The following is a 17,144-nucleotide window of genomic DNA, read 5'->3' as shown; positions in this document are numbered from 1 at the left end:
TTTTTTTTTTTTTTTTAAACGAACACGCACAGTCTCAAGCATTTGATAGCGTGCGTGAACACAGGTGTGATAAAATGTCTTTACTCATTACAAATAGGGTTGCTGGTATCTTTAATTCCCTCACACGAGCGCTCGTCAACACGGCTAGCTATTGTGTTTGTTGTAGTTCCGTTTTCTCCATTTCTTTTCAGACTGTGAAACAATGGCCAGTTTCAGTGTTGATACCTTGTGGACAACTAAATTAGTGTACAAACTATTCAAAGCGCACGTGCAAAATACGTCATGCGCAGTGTACGCGGAAGAACCGAAGTAATATTAACGGTCAGTTTGAATGCAAATTATAATAACAATACATTCATATTTAGCATGACACGGGCCACAAATTTAATGCTGACGGGCCGGATGTGGCCCGCAGACCGCCTGTTGAGTACCCCTGCTCTAAAGTGTTCTTGCAAACCATACAAACATGTTGAAAAATTATACACGTCCAAACTACAGAGGTGTAAAAGATTTTCCTGGATTCCAACAGCTAGTTTATGGATTTGTCCTCTCTTCCACTTGTCTTCCCAACAGGAATTTTATGAACACACAAAGACCCTGTGGCAGGATGAAGGGGTGAGAGCTTGCTTCGAAAGATCCAACGAATATCAACTGATCGACTGCGCACAGTAGTGAGTATTCTGATCCTTTTAAATGCTGGGTTTGAATTGCTTTTTAATTGTGCAGAATTTTTAGTATTTGAAAGCTAAATGAGAACAATTTCAACTGAGCTGATTCATATTGGAATATTCTTGTAATAGTTGATGAGATTGGATGCACTCGACTCTCTTGACTTGGTCTGTGTGACTTTCTGTGTATCGGACTGATTTATGCATTCAAGAGTGAGGGAAATAGAAATGCGATGAGGGCAGAAATGACAGAACGTGAAAAAGAGAGACTGATGAGTGCTAGACAGTAGGGGTGGGCGCTATACCGGTATGATGTTGTGCCATGATATAGATTTTGCTATACCGTGGATACCGTTAAATATTCATGAATTCTAATTTTGCATTTGTATTGTTTTGTTTAATTTTGTACTCTTTACAACTTTTAACAATACGGAGTCGAGGCTGAACGTTTAACTTTTTGTCCTCTACCGTATCCAACGCCTCACTACACAGGCATTAGTAATCAAACACAGAGAGCATTGAAACAGTCCAAATTAATAGAGCACAAACCGCCTACTAAAAAACACAACAGCAACAAATAAGCATGCATATAGACAATACGGGTGGGAGAAAAAAATCGATGCATAGATGCAATGATTCTGGATTGATTATGAGCTTAGTTTTTAACCGATGCGCGATGACGCTGCGTGTGCTTGGTGCGTGTCCACTGGCACGGAGCAGAGGGAGAGTTTTAATTAATTCCTACTGAAGTTGAGCGTGAAGCTCGGAAAGTTCGGAAAAGCTGAAGCAAATTACATTCGTGGGATTTATTGCATGCACAGGGTATGAGAGAGCTGTGAGAAACGCGTGCTTTGCTTGATGTTACACTTGCAGTTTGTGGTCTCGCCCGCCGGTAGGCCTATTTTCCTTACTAATGCTCTACGAAGGCATCATTTATGTTGTTTGGAATGCTGTGGGCTTATATATTAAAATATGAAATTCACTGGCAGAAGGCTGCTTTCGATTTCAAATTCTCACGTTCGCTTTGTGAAGCGCGCTTGCGCATGCAGCTGTGTGCGACTAGTGCTTAAATGTACTTGCTTCTCAAAATGCTTTTATGACACGAAATTGATATAAACACAGTCAGTAATGACTTAAAGTATTAAACATACAGGACAGAAACTTCTTATGTTTCAAAAGAGATCTCTGCATAGTCTGGATGCAGCTTATTAGACCTCCCGCTATGTCATCAGTAATAATCAAACAACCGTAAAGCTGAGAAAGTGAAAAATCACTCACAGCTCTTGAAAGGTAAATGTTCTGAAAGCACTCTTTGTTTATTGCTTGTAATGTTTCGTTGTTCCTCTTTATTATTTACTAGGCGACTCGCTTGTTTTGAAACTTTATATATGTCCCTATATAAAATTCTTAACATACAGTTGTATTAATGTATTTTTTAACTTTTAATTATTTACAAAGTAAGCTACTTATAATTTCATATGTAATTAAAAAAAAAAAATTACTAAGCAAATTAATAAGAAAAAAAAAGTATCAGGAATCCTTTTGGAATCGGATCGTGACTCCTAGAATAGGAATTGGATCAGATTGTGAGGTGCCTAAAGATTCCATTTACCACCCCCTAGATGAGATACATATATTGCCTGTAATTTAACTAAGGTCTACTAAAATGTGATTCCAATTTTTTTTTTCTTATATCGCGATATAATATCAATATCGTCTGGACAGTGGAAAATATCTTGATATGAATTTTAGCTCATATTGCCCACCCCTACTAGACATGGAGGTTTGAATGTTGAACACGGTTGGGTATACATTGAAAGGTTTCCTGCATTGTGGCGCATATATGTGTGTGTGTGTGTGTGTGTGTGTGTCCTGTCCTCTCCCACAGCCACTGGTGGTTGTTGTGGATCAGACGCTGGCCTGAGCCGTTTAGACCGGAAGTGCCCCCCCTCCACTGCTCCCCGCTGCACGCTTATGTAAACGTAGAGCAGAGAAAGAGAGAGAGAGAGCTATTTTTAACTCGCTGGTTCACTCACTCACAGCAGAAGAAGACGGTTTGAGAGAGAGAGGAGATTCGCAAGTATAGCAAATAATGCATCTCTCCTTTTGAAGGAGAAAAATTAGCTTGAAGTGATAATGGTGGCTACTTGAGAGGGTTTGGAGGGCAACTCCCAACCTCCCAGACTGCAAAGAGGGACGGAGGAGAATGACTGCGCTGTTTCAAGAGCGCACAAGCACGTACAAGCGTTCAGCGAGAAACTAGCGTTGTCAACCTCTCGTCCTGTTATGAGCTCATTTTTTCTGTCTGAGCGTTTTCAAGGCTCTTCCTGTCACATGGCCAGGTGTCCATATTGAACGTGTGCGTACGTGTATGCGTTTGTGTTTTCATTCATCTCTGTTTCTTTGTGCGTTCAAGCTGCAGCAGTATTGTGGGCTCAATAATGTTATCATTGATGTGAAGACAAACACAAAAATGGCTACAAAACGCAAGGGAAGAATACAGACTTATCAGTTTGTTTTTGTTCATCCCGCAACTTTTTTTCCCCCTCTCCTTACTTGTTCTTCCTGCATCTGCTAGTAGTGTCACTGCAGTCACAGAAAATGGCTGATTTAGAAAAAAACCAATGAGAATAGTTTCATTAGGGTTATGCTGTTTTTATAGGAAGCATGTGTATGTAAGAAAGTTGACTGTTTCTACAAGCTCTCTGTATTTTTTGTAAACCAGAGAAGAAGAAATGTTTATTTGTGGTTATATCATGTCTTATGCTCTTTTCTATAAGCTTTCTGTTCTCATAAACTAAAGAAACTTTTTGTATTCCTCCTCTTTTTTTGCATTTCGTTTGCGTAAATCCAGTGCATGGAGAAAAGAAATGTTCCTTTGATGTTATCTATAAGCTTTCTACATTTCCATAAAACAGAGAAATGTTGCATTCCTACCTGTTTACATTTGTAAATGCAAATCAAGTGCATGTATTCCTTTTAATTCCTGACAAAGGTCTCTTGATGTTGCTATCTCAGTAAAAATTGGATTTCTTGCAGGCAACAGCAATATGCAGGACTTTTTTCTTTTGCATTATTTCCTATATCCAACGCACCTGCCTGCAACTATTCAGGTGTGCAAGTGGTGTGCAAAAAAGAAAAAAAAAAAGCTTACTATATTTTGTAAAAATAAATCTTGTGCACAGAGCTGAAAAAAGAAAAAGAAATTACATTACGGAAGTGTTGCATTCCAGCTTGTTTGCATTTCGTAAGGCTAATAAGGGTTTGTTTTTTTTTTCTGTTAAAGGGACTTTATGTAAACCCTTGTTATTAGTGACACCGGTGGCCTTTAAGTGAACTGCAACCAGTAACTTATTACTTGTGCTCGCACTTGTGCACATGTAACGTACAAGAGACTGAACGTGATTCAGTGCCCCGATATACTCTCAGCAAAGTTCTTTTTCATTCTTCACTTGGTAGTAAAAAGATGGAAATACATTTGCAGTGAACACCCAGATGCCGTTTAGATGAATATGTAAATATGTGCTGCACTCTTTTCTCTAAATAACAAAATAAACACACAATGACAGCGGTGAGAAAACATCTGATTGTAGCAATGTGGACATGTTTGTACCAGCTCTGCGATTCACCAGCATGTCGACAGATGGGGTAATTAAAATTACACTATTATAATAGGTTGATTATAAAGTATATTTGAGACTATTATAGACTATAGATCTGGCTATGTGACACTACAGTTTGAATTAATCCCTTTTCTTTGCATGACACATTGGCTATATTTACATTCACACTTTTTACTTCAATCTAAATTAATTAATTCCGATTGAATCCAAACGTAGTGTTTACATGAACGCAAAATAAAGTGATCGGGTTGATGTGCGCGTTTATATGCCACAAGTTTCTATTTGTTATTTATTTTTTTGACACACGCATGCTGCACGAATACAGTTTCCAGCTGTTTGCGCATAATAATCATTCTCCTACATTAGTTTGTTTTAAACAGCAGACCTAATATTTATCCATTTCTTGATCATAATTTGGCAATGAGCATATGAACCGCTGTGCCATGCTGCTTATTATCACGCAGTAAAAATGCCCCTCCCCACAGCCAAAACCAGTTGTCTGTGGACGAGTATGAAACAAGGACTGGTGCGACGTTGTCCTGCTCCACTTCACAGACGATGAGTGGAAGGAGAATTTTATTTAAAGTGTCATTTATGACACTTTATTCAACGGGATTGTTGAATAAACAGCTCGTTCCACGCGTCATACGTCATTGCGCCATTTCTACACATGTCGGTGCACATGCGCAGTACTTTCCAGCTTGCTGCGATAGTTGGTGTTGACAGTGTTACCGGTGTTCAGCCACAACACCGATTACGTCACTTGCCCACCGTCTTTTTAAAAAAAAAATTTATAGTAATAAAAATCATTTAGTTTAGTTAGAAAACAGACACTACAATTAAAAACTGAACGCATCTGCTGAATGCAGCGTGAGCCGAATGAGAGCAGCACAGATCAGCAGCAGGAGTCGCTGCTGATCTGTGCCAATATTTTGGATTTAAACCCAGTGCTAATAAGGAACCTGCAAAGGATCAGTTGTGTTTTTCTAGTTGTTGTTTTTCATTAAGAGTAATAACCCACCATCCAAGCAATTGCCGCCCCCGAATTGGCGCTAATTTGAAAGCAAAAGTAAAATCTGCACGGGCATTTATAGTCTATTGGCACGGAGCATTTTTAGTTCATTTATATGAAAGCTCAACTTCCACAGGAATTAATTGAAGATGCTCGTTCCGCACTGTTATGAATGCCCCTGCGGCAGTGTGCATTTTACTTTCACTTCATCTCGAATTAGCGATTTAAAAGTAAGGTGCAAAAGAGGCGCAGCCCTCCCTCCCTCCTGGTGATACCAGTATTACCGGTGTTGTCACACGTCAATTATCCGGTGGGACAATTTCCTCACCGTCACAACCCTACTTTCCAGTTTTGGTTTTCAATCCAATCAAGTGTTTACATGCCCTCTCAATCGGATTAGAAAAGGAATAAACTACCCCTTCCAATACGATCGAGCTCAGTCGGATCTATTAAGGTGTTTAATGTTACATTAAGGCTTTTCAGTCCGATTGAGCCTGTCAATCCGATTACTAACAGATTTTTTGGTTGCGTGTAAACGTAGCCATTGATATTACTATACAGAATAGCAGAAATAAAATCAGTCTACAGGCTGTCATACAAAACCTAGGATGTCAGGGAAGGTCTTGTTTTTTAAGTTTTGTTACACACTGGCAATACAAAAATACATAAATTCTTACATATCACCACTTTAAATCATGTGTGTATTACAAAGAAACTTTGTGTGAACGTGGTAAAAAATAAAGGTTTCATTGGGGTTCTGTTTTCAGAGAAAGTAAAGAAAGAAAAAAAAAACAATTTTCTTTAAACTTTTTTTTTTTTGTAATCCAGACATATGTTGCATTGATGTGCATTTAGTAGATGTAAAGAAATGTTTCATGGCTGCCTGTTTTCAGAGAAAGCAAAAGAGTTTACCATTTTCTATACGGTTTCTATTTTTCCAAAACCAAAGAAGTGTTGCATTTTTGCTTGCACAAGTTTCAGAGAGGAAAAAAATTTTCATTAACTAAGGTTGTCTATTTTCAAAGAAAGCAAAAAAATATATTTTCTACAAGCTTTCTGTATTTTTGTAAACCAGGTAAACATTGCGTTCTTGCTTGTCCGTAGTTTCTAAACATAAGCTCAGTGCATGGAGGAAAAAAAATTCCTGAACCATCCGCCATGTTTCTTTCTGTCTCTTCGAGCGTCTCTCTTTCTCTCTCTTTTCTTCCCTTATCCCTCTTTTGCGAAACCAGACCTGTTTTTTCTCTCGTTCTCTCTTTTTGCTTTCCCCTCTCTTTTTGACTGGCCCTTCTCCACCTTTCCCTCCTCCCCTCCTCTCTCTCGCTCCACTCCCTCTGTCTTTTTCTCTTCACTCTTTCTCTTTCTGTCTGTCTCTCCCTCTCTCTGGCCTCTCTCCAGTCACACAAGATTTGGAGCTGATAGTCTATTTATAGCGCCTGTGGTTCTGTAGCTATGACAACCGAGCTGGAGGCCAGGGCGCCAGGGAGCTATTTTTGGAACGCCGCTGTAATGTCAGACACAGCCTTCTCTCTTTTCTTTCTCTTCCACTGCTCCCTCTCTCCCGGTTTCTGCTGCTCCCTTACTCTAACGTTGCAAACTTACAGAAGTGTGTGTTTAAGAGAAAGAAAATGCGGTGGAGGCTATCGATTAATTCACAGTTGTCGTTGAATTAACATATTTGCAGTGATAAATATAGCTAGCTTTTCTTGTAGGTTGCATTTAATGAAATGCTGAACTCCAAATGCTGTTGGATACATCATTTTTATTTTATTTTTTAAACATATAAAATAAAACTGGCACAACCAATGCAAATACATTTTTGTTTTAAACAATAAACGTTTGTTGTTGAACGCCACTGTTTCTGAAAGGCTTGCGTTAGATATCCTCTGTACCGTATCGTGCCACGCACACATACGCGGCCCTCCCTGAGCCTAACAGTGTTTGCCGTATTGGCCCCGGAAGCTGCCTAATCCACACTCTTAATACTCTACTGTTAACTAGATGAGCTGTAACATTAACCAGATTAGTAAGCGATGAGGATATTATCAGCTTTTCCATGTTAATACACCGTCGGCTCACTCTCCCCTCTATGATTAGATTTTTCTCTTTGCATGTTTTCTTTTTTTTCCCCTTGGCTTTACTTTTTAGCTATTAAGAGATTTGCGTTACTTTTTTTATCATTACTTTAAATATTTGTTGTTGTTTTTGTTATTTTAAATGCTCCATGCTGTGGTCCATTGTAAATGTAAATATATTAGTTTTTAAGTATTAAAGGTGCAATATGTAATATTTTCTGTCTGCTAGAGGCCTATTCAAAACAAAGGCATAGCTTGATGATGCCAAGTTTGAGCGCGGAATCTTGGGACATGTGGTCTTCACCTCAACGGCCAGGTGGAAAAGAATAGGGATAGGACTCGGGAAGAAATCATGTTCATGGATGTGATTATTAACGTTACTGTAGTATGAAGCAGAGCAGGACCGAGTGTTGTGGGAGCTGAACAAGGCCGCTGGAGCGATTGTTAACGAGAGACGAATGCAACGCTGCGAGCAGCGGAACTTTTATTATGCCACAGTCGCCGGCGCCACTTCCGCTTTTCCGGTCATGAGGTATGAGGTAACGCAGCTCTGTTTATCATATTAGATACATTTGAGTGTGTTGAAAATGTTATAATGTTACTCTGTGCGTTCACTCGGCGGCTGCTGTGAGACACTTGTTACACACTGCAGTAAGCTAGATCAATTTTAGAATATCATATTAAATGCTGGATGGCTTGTGTTGATAAATGGCATGCGATTAATTTTAAAACGTATTGTATGATGGAGAAAATGCTGTATTACTGTTACTAAAAATAAAGCTGCATCTGATTATGCTATGTTAGCTACTTCACAAAATAGTGTTTTTCTTTGAGGCATGATAAAACATGGTACTCGCAAAAAAAATCAAGAAAATTAGATATAAACAATAAGACTAAACATGCCTTGGTTAAAATTGCAATTTTCTCACGATTTACAAATAGTTGCAAACATTTGGGATATTGTAAGTACTCAAGTGAACAAAATATATAACACTGGCCTAGTGGTTTTTGGATATTTTACTGCAAAATTCTTACATATTGCACCTTTAATAATAGTACTCAATTGTTTAGTTCCAGAAATTTTAATTAAAAAATAAAATTAAAAAATATATAAATATAATTAATCACATCTAACACAAGTTTGTATTTACATAATATGTGTGTCAGTGTGTATACACACACATCTATTTGTGAGTGTGTGTATGTGTGTGTGAACAATAAGCATTATATCCCCCAAAAAATTTCATAGTTTAAAGAAAGCAACCGAGATAAACGTATTAAAAAAGTTTGCGAAGTTTAAAAACTACAAAATTTTACAAAAAAAATCTTGATTTTTACAAACAACTAATACGTTAGTGGATATGATAACTCATTCAAAAACAGTATTTTCATTGAACTGTGCCTTTTATGTAGAGAAAGTATGAATACTTTAGTTATTAGTGTGATTTAGTAAGAAGCAATATTTTATGTACTAAACTTAAACCGTTTTGTCCATCCATACTATTTGCTGCAATATTTATTATCATCTTAGTCATTACAGTATTTTAAGATAAGGCTTAAGTAATAATTAATTAAAAAAAAATGTTAATTGACAACATTTTAATTCTTAACAGGCAACATTTAAGGGCTATGTTTTGAGGGTCAAGTTGATGGGACAAAGATATGGGATATGTATGTGTGTGTATGTATTTATGTATTATACACTTTTCTTTTTTTTTTTTTTTTGTAATGTTGCTGCACTTTTACTTGCTTTATGCCTGCTACAGACTGTGTGATTTCAGCAGTCCTATAAGATCATTACAAATCACACTGTACGACATGGATCTAAAAAAAAATGTGTACGACATTTATGTAGACTGTACGATGATGACACCTATTGAATCATAGTCTACGACGCAAGTTAGTATAGACAAATAAAGTGTCACCAGAATGCGCTAGTGGTTAACAAATAGAACAAGATATCGCACTTTGGCAATTGTGGTTTTTATGTGTGCTGAAAAAAGAGGAAGCGAAGGAGGAGAATATGGAGTCGCTCATGGCTAGGGAAAAGAGGCCAACTTAGCAAGCTAATTTTGCAAATGGAGCTTGTGTAAAGTAGTTTTAAGTTTTAGCGCCGTGTCGCATTAATGAATACGCCATTTCATGTTGCATTTTTATTGGCTAGTCAGTAGATGTAGGTTGTAGCAGCAAACACACTGAGATGATCATGCTAAATTTCTGACACTGTCAGGAAATTTTCACAGGCTATCTTTGGTCGCAAGACTGTGACAACGGCCGTCTTTGAACCTCTCTCGCTGTACGACGTATGACCACTGTTTAGGTTGCCACGATTTATCATCTTTCGTCTGGGACAGCCCAAAATGAATACCGGGCATTACTTGCATTGTTATTGCAGTGAATTGCTTTAAGCATGAGTGAGCAGCATACTTTTTATATAATAAATAGAGGGAGCTGAACAGTAATTCTGTGTGGGCCAAGTCATATGACTCATGTGATACGTTGTGTGTGTTTGGTCCAGACCATCCATTTACAGCTTGAAGTGTTTTTTTTTTTTGTTTGTTTTTTAATTGAAGTTGCTGCCTAATCATATCTGCACTGCATGCTATAAGAACAACTCGATATGTGCTAACATCCATCTTGTGTGTGAAGATTTTTAACATCTATCACATGCTTTCAAGAGTCTGTGCTATACACTGATCCAAATTAGAATCTCTGCAACTGTTGGCAGACATCGGCACACAACAATTTCACAAACTTCCTGCCGTGCGGCCTTTTGAATTCTAGAATTCCACTTGAGTTGAGGCTGGATTTGGAATGCGGGGCTATATATACTTGGTCGCAACTATAGTGGTCTCCTCTGCTTGGCATTACAACAGCGGAGGCTGTATGCGTCCTCAACTATTGTACCCAGAGGGGCATGAGTTGTATTATGTCTGACTTGTGGGCTGGGCTATTGTTGGAATCATTCTATTAATAGGAAGAAAGGCAATAATTGAGATATGGTGTTAGACAACGGCTGCGGTCACAACACAACTGTCTGTGCAAGCCTCCCTCGTCTGTCTGTCTTCATTTTGTCCGGTCTGTCTTTCATTGTTTGCTGCATTTTATTTCTGTTCATGCCCCCTCTTCCACGTGATGTGCCACACTTTCATTTGTGCGGCCTGCTGTGCGTGTTGCATGCATTCACTTGTACACACACACTAGTGCAGTCCATGCCGCTATGTGTGGGACTTACAGCCTTGCTGTCACATTTCAACCCTGTATGTCACATTCCTGTTGGACTTGGATGGGGGGATACACATGCGCGTCCGGCCTGCGGATTTCTCTTGCTGTCTCTGATTCACTCATGTTTTGATTTAGGCATTACACTTTCGCGGGCATTTGTGAGAAATTTTAATGATTCTAATTACTGGTACAATTCTTTAAAGGGATAGTTCACCCAAAAATGAAAATTTGATGTTTATCTGCTTACCCCCAGGGCATCCAAGATGTAGGTGACTTTGTTTCTTCAGTAGAACACAAATGATGATTTTTAACTCCAACCGTTGCGGTCTGTAAGTCGTATAATGCTTGTCAATGGGAACTCCATCTGTAAGAGTAAAAAAAAAAAAAACTTGCACAGACAAATCCAAATTAAACCCTACGGCTCGTGATGACACATTGATGTCCTAAGACACAAAACGATCGGTTTGTGCAAGAAACCGAACAGTATTTATATCATTTTTTACCTCTAATACACCACTATGTCCAACTGCCTTGAGCGCACGCACGGCATCCGGTGTGTGAGGTCTGAATGCACTCTGATGCCGGAAGTGATCGCTCGCACTCATTGACATATACACGCGAGAGATCACTTCCGTCATCAGAGCGCGTTTTTAGACCTCACCAACTGGATGCTCAAGGCAGTTGGACATAGTGGTGTATTACAGGTAAAAAATGATATAAATACTGTTCGGTTTCTCGCACAAACCGATCGTTTCGTGTGTTAGGACATCATTGTGTCGTCACGAGCCGCAGGGTTTAATTTGGATTTGTCTGTGCATGTTTTTTTTGACTCTTATAGATGGAGTTGCCATTGACAAGCATTATACGACTGACAGACCGCAACGGTTGGAGTTAAAAATCATCATTTGTGTTCTACTGAAGAAACAAAGTCACCTACATCTTGGATGCCCTGGGGATAAGCAGATAAACATCAAATTTTCATTTTTGGGTGAACTATCCCTTTAATGACTTTTTTAGTACTTTTAAAGATGCAGATTTGTGATTCAAGAGTATTTTTCACTAACTAACTAGTTCATGAGTCATTTGTTATGAAAAATATTTGAACAATATCTTAATTTTATGTCATAAATGTATATTTTTAGCAGTTTGTTGGAACTAAAAAAAACGTTGAGGGTCAACTAGTTGAGAATATTCTATTATAGAAAGAAAATTGTTAGGGCTTGCAATAGCTAATCGATAAAATTGATGATAATCAATAATGAAAATCCCACCGTGGCGTGCATGGAAAACTTCCACTAGTCCGTCAAATTACAGCACTGAATTAGGGATGGGCATTTTTCCAAAATATTGTATTTGAATATTTGGGCTCGTAAAAAACGAATATTCGTTTATTTAAATGACGTTAAACGAGAAGGACTTGTTTAATTTTTTTTTTTTTTAATTCATCAAGATTTTGTAACCATTTCTGAACAAGCTTACGATTAGGCAATATACACAACACTTACGTTATATCTTAAGCTTTTCTTTTAGTTCAAAGCATTAAACAATATGTGCAAACAAAAAAAATATATTGACAAAGCATTTAAGCTCAAGCAGTGCGAACGGGAAAAAACGCTAATAAAGCAGACAGCGCCAGTTATCGTACAAAACGTACATAATACACTCAAGTCAGTATATGGCTATCATTTTCATATTGTTTCACATGTTCATGTTGAGAAAAACAATAATATCCACATGGTCGGGTGAGAAAACACGCTGCGCTGACAGATGTTGCAGAAACACAAAGATAACGATAATACATAACGGTATGCTAAACTAAGTTTCTAACAGCAGCGCTTTGTTTTCTGTTCGTAAATATGTCTCCCTCGGCGAAACTTAAAGGAAGCATATGTCTCAATCATTTTGCTATCAGATAAGTTATCTTCTTGGCTCACTTGGGGTACAGCTGCGCTTACCTGTCGTGAATGCAGTGATGTACAGCTGTCTTTCCTCATTCGACGGGTGTTTGGATTTCATGTGCTTTCTCAATATGGTGGTGATATTATAACTCAGTTTCATTAATTAATTTGATCAAAAGTAATTCCATTTTGTAAGATCATTTTCATCTAAGTAATTCCAAACTTCGCGAGGTAGACGACAACATTATGTGATTAATCAAATAAAATTAACTTGTTAAACGAGCTCCACAGCGCCACCCGGTGCATTTAGTTATAACTGCGAGTTTTAGTGCTTAGGATTTATCATGGATTCACTGCATTTACGGCCAGCAAAGCAACACAGTAAAATTCGAATAGTATTTTTATTTTTCGAATATTAATTACAGATCGAATATTCGACTATTTGTGCACACCCCTACACGGAATAATGCAGTTTAATGGACAAAATGCATCTAAAAATAGAATTTGAGAATTCTTTATTTTAAGCATCAAGCTAATTCATCAGCGTAATGTTTATCATGACTTGCCCTCTCAGGCGCTTTGACAGATGCGTGCTGTTTAATGTGTGATTGCAAAACTTTAATTTTATGGTTATATTCTTATCTGTAAGTGTTACAAATTCACACAAGTTTTCCCATGAAGGCTTGTCCTGACAGTCTGCGTTAAACTTCAAACTTTACTGAATGACCGCCGGCACGCGCATGTGCGTCAAACAGACTGGATGCATTAGAGAGGGAGACAAATTCAGCACAAAAATATTAATTTTGCTGAAATATCAGTTGTTGGATGTTTAATTTAGGTTTAAAAGTCTACATGTAATTCGAGTATTTTATGAGAGTGGTAACTGTAAAGGGATAACAGCGTGTAATTGAATATAAATTTTGAATATAAATTTACAGGATAAAGAAATGACAGTAACAGGTATTGAGTGAATGTGTGTGTTCTTGCAAAACATTCTTGTTTTTGTTGTTGTTTTATTTTTTATTATCTTCATTCTTAATGTAGGGATTTAAACTGTCTTTTTGCTTTATAGCTCTTCTGCATATAGCATAGATGTAGATATATTCACTATAGTATATGTTTTCATAGCATTCAGTTGGCACGTTTGTTTGAAGGACAGCATTGGGCAGAATGTGAAAGTGCGTTTTGTCAATAAAATAAAAACTGGCCTTTTATCCGATTAATCGAAGAAATATTCGGCCAACTAATCGATTATCAAAATAGTTGCAGCCCTAATTATATTGTATTATATGGTCTTTTGTTAGATGAATATGATTGATCTATGATTAAAAAAAAAAATGGAGCTAGTTCTGAATGAGAAGCATTTCGTTCGGGACATCGATTTTTGCACAAGTCATCATTTCTGATGAGTGTCTTTAAGATCTCGGCTGCATGCACAAAGAACCAGGAGGCGAGTTCGAGCCGCCCCACCATCTTGCAGTCGTTTCACCGGATAGCAGCTTGACTAAGACAGCGTTTCTTGATTCCCCTCCCTCCCTCTGTTTTGCCCTCTCTTCCCCTCTCTGTTTCCTCCCACTAGAGCCGATCCATTGACTAGAGCAGCGTCTGACTGTGCGCTCTCTGATCACTATGACTCAGAACCCTGCCTGCTTTGATCTCCAACACAAACATGCGCCACCTGCTGGCTTATTCCACAGCTGCAGATTCTATCAGCTGCCATTTTTTTCCCTCCATAGCCGACTTGTGTCGTGTGGAGATTTGAAAATGTGTGTGTGAAGTTTTGCCTATGTAAATGGAGGAATATTGTGTTTTAATGAAGTTTTGAACAAAAATGATCTTTTGGTTCAATATTGCAATAAAATATCCTGGGTTTATCACAGCTTTTCAGATGATTGGAGGGATGGATGGTATGGCAAATCTTATCACAGTATGAATAATTTACACCACAGTAACAGTATGGCACAATATGGTTTATAAATAAAGTAGTCATGTGGTGTAATGCCTTTTAATGGATGCTTTCCAGATGCAAGGTGCTTGTTTGGCAATGACTAAACTCTGGGTTGTGCATAACAACATCCTTTAATAACTTCTTCCTTGTCTTGACTTGTTTGGGATAAATCCAGCTCTGTTATTTAATTACTCTTAATTGTAAATAACATATCATTCCTACCCTATTGATTATAAAGAAGTGTTAAAGAAATATTGGACAGTTGTTAATGTTATTTCTTTACTTCTTTTTAGTTTCCTGGACAGGATTGACACTGTGAAACAGAGCGACTATACTCCCACTGATCAGGTGCGTAAAGATCCAGCAAAAATCCACATGCGGGGATTCAAAAATGCTTGATATTGACGCTTATATCATTGGCCTGATATTGGAACCCTCTTTCTTTTTTTCTCATTTTAAAAGGCATGGTTCTCTTATTGTGTCAGATTTTAAAGATGTCTTTTGTTGTAAATGTACTTCGAACTCGTCCCTTTGTTGCCTCCCTCTTTCAGGACTTGCTCAGATGCAGAGTTCTGACCTCTGGGATCTTTGAGACAAGATTTCAAGTGGACAAAGTTAATTTTCAGTGAGTTTGACCTGGAGGCCTTCATAATTTTCACTTCACAGTACTACAAAAATACATGCAAACATAAACACAGTCAACATCATAATCATTTTTTACAATTTGGTGAAAAAAGGAGACACGGTTACACTAATAAGTGCTTATTGTGAACCTGTCCTGTGGGCTTTGGACTGATGTGTTTTCTCTTTTTCTGCAGTATGTTTGATGTTGGTGGACAGAGAGATGAACGCAGGAAATGGATCCAGTGTTTTAATGGTAACTGTTGTGCTTTTATTGCTTTATTATAATTATAATCATAATAAAGGTCCATTGATATGGGTTTTTGAATGGCTAATGCTGATATCAAAGGGAAGATATACTTTTATTACAGTGTAAAATAATTGTGGATGGATTGTTTGCATAATATAATGATCATATTTACACAGTTCACACACACATTCGATCTATTCACAAAGCTGATTATTCACAATAGCCCGGCCAATATATAGGTTTATTATTATTAATTTGTTGTAATTAAGGAATAGTTTTATGATGGATTGTTTGCATTGCTGGTTCAAAGTGTACGCTAAAATCAGTTTCTTTCCTGTTATAGATGTGACAGCCATCATTTTCGTGGTAGCCAGCAGCAGTTATAACATGGTGCTCAGAGAGGACAATCAGACCAACAGACTCCAGGAGGCACTTAACCTGTTCAAGAACATCTGGAATAACAGGTACCTTTTGGACGCCTAAAACACGCTTGCACATGTAGAGAAGAAGAGGGCATAATGAGTGTACTAATGCGTGTACTACAAAAAAAAATTAAAGTGTAGTTTTATGATGACCTTTTTTCCGAATCTCTTCATTGTTTCCTCTCGTCCCTTTCCAGGTGGCTTCGAACTATTTCTGTCATTCTGTTCCTAAACAAGCAGGACTTGCTGGCTGAGAAGGTTTTGGCGGGAAAATCAAAAATCGAGGATTATTTCCCAGAGTTTGCACGCTACACTACACCAGATGATGGTTAGTAAAATTGAATAGTTTTTCATCCATATAATTGAATTGAATACAAATTCTTGTATCAACCCAAAATTGAACCACACAGTAGTAACTTTGGATATCACGGCATCAGTGTTATTATCAAGACATATCTGCTTTCTTTCTAACAGCAACACCGGAGCAAGGGGAAGATCCGCGAGTTACGAGAGCAAAATATTTCATCCGAGACGAGTTCTTGGTAAGTCTTGATTCTTGGTTGATTCTTCTTTGGGACCAAAATCATCATGGCAACCCAACACCCTGTGTCCTGAACTATGGCAGTTGAGGAAAACTGACCATATACTGTACTGTACTCTGTGTGTGTGTGTGTGTGTGTGTGTGTGTGTGTGTGTACTGGGCAAGAAACTGGATTCTTTGCTTCTTTTTTTACCATTCAAAAGTTTGGGGTCAGTATTATTTATATATATATAATTTTTTTTTTTTTTTTTAAGAAATTGAAACTTATTCAGCAACTATGCATTAAACTTATTAAAAGTGACAGTAAAGACATTTATAATATTACAAAAGATGTCTATTTCAAATTCTTTCTATTCATCAAAGAATCCTGAAAAAAATGAATCATGGTTTCTACAAAAATATTAAGCAGCACAACTGTTTTCAACATTGATAGTAAGAAAAAATGTTTTTTTTTTTTTTTTTTTAGTACCAAATCAGCATATCAGAGTGATTTCTGAAGGATCATGTGACACTAAAGACTGGAGTAAAGGCCTGTTAACACCAAAAAGATAACTATATTGGCATTCACACCAGCACACAATAACTCATTCTGTTTATTCTAAGCACGTGCTGCAGTTTTGTCGTCTGCCACTTTAAATGCTCAAGATCTTTAAAGCAGTATGGATTCTAATTGGCTGTCAATTTTTTTTTTTTATCACAACCCCATTCTAACTAACTAACCACAGCAGTAACCATAGAGACAGTATCAAACATGGCGATGTCCATAAAACCGTAAAGTTTTACCATGATTCACAGCGCGAAATTAAATAAACGAGTCTAATTGAGGGTGAGTTCATCCATTATATTTTAAATAACCAACAA

At 37.6% G+C, this 17,144-nt stretch overlaps 1 protein-coding gene across 4 annotated transcripts in view; it reads left to right on the top strand.

The window, feature by feature from the left end:
• The window catches only part of gnas (GNAS complex locus), a 43,006-nt gene that overhangs the window by 21,812 nt on the left and 4,050 nt on the right, over nt 1-17,144 (top strand). For all 4 annotated transcript variants that reach the window (XM_051896232.1, XM_051896233.1, XM_051896234.1 and 1 more), the window contains exons 5-11: nt 574-671; nt 14,743-14,797; nt 15,001-15,074; nt 15,268-15,326; nt 15,664-15,784; nt 15,940-16,070; nt 16,217-16,284. In XM_051896232.1, the coding sequence (XP_051752192.1) occupies nt 574-671; nt 14,743-14,797; nt 15,001-15,074; nt 15,268-15,326; nt 15,664-15,784; nt 15,940-16,070; nt 16,217-16,284 (606 nt within the window). The remainder of the gene's footprint in view (nt 1-573; nt 672-14,742; nt 14,798-15,000; nt 15,075-15,267; nt 15,327-15,663; nt 15,785-15,939; nt 16,071-16,216; nt 16,285-17,144) is intronic.

The sequence above is a fragment of the Ctenopharyngodon idella genome, chromosome 6, assembly GCF_019924925.1.
Source record: "Ctenopharyngodon idella isolate HZGC_01 chromosome 6, HZGC01, whole genome shotgun sequence".
NCBI classification, from domain to species: domain Eukaryota; kingdom Metazoa; phylum Chordata; class Actinopteri; order Cypriniformes; family Xenocyprididae; genus Ctenopharyngodon; species Ctenopharyngodon idella.
Note: the sequence above shows the minus strand (reverse complement) of the source record. Positions and strands in the feature narration are given on the sequence as shown.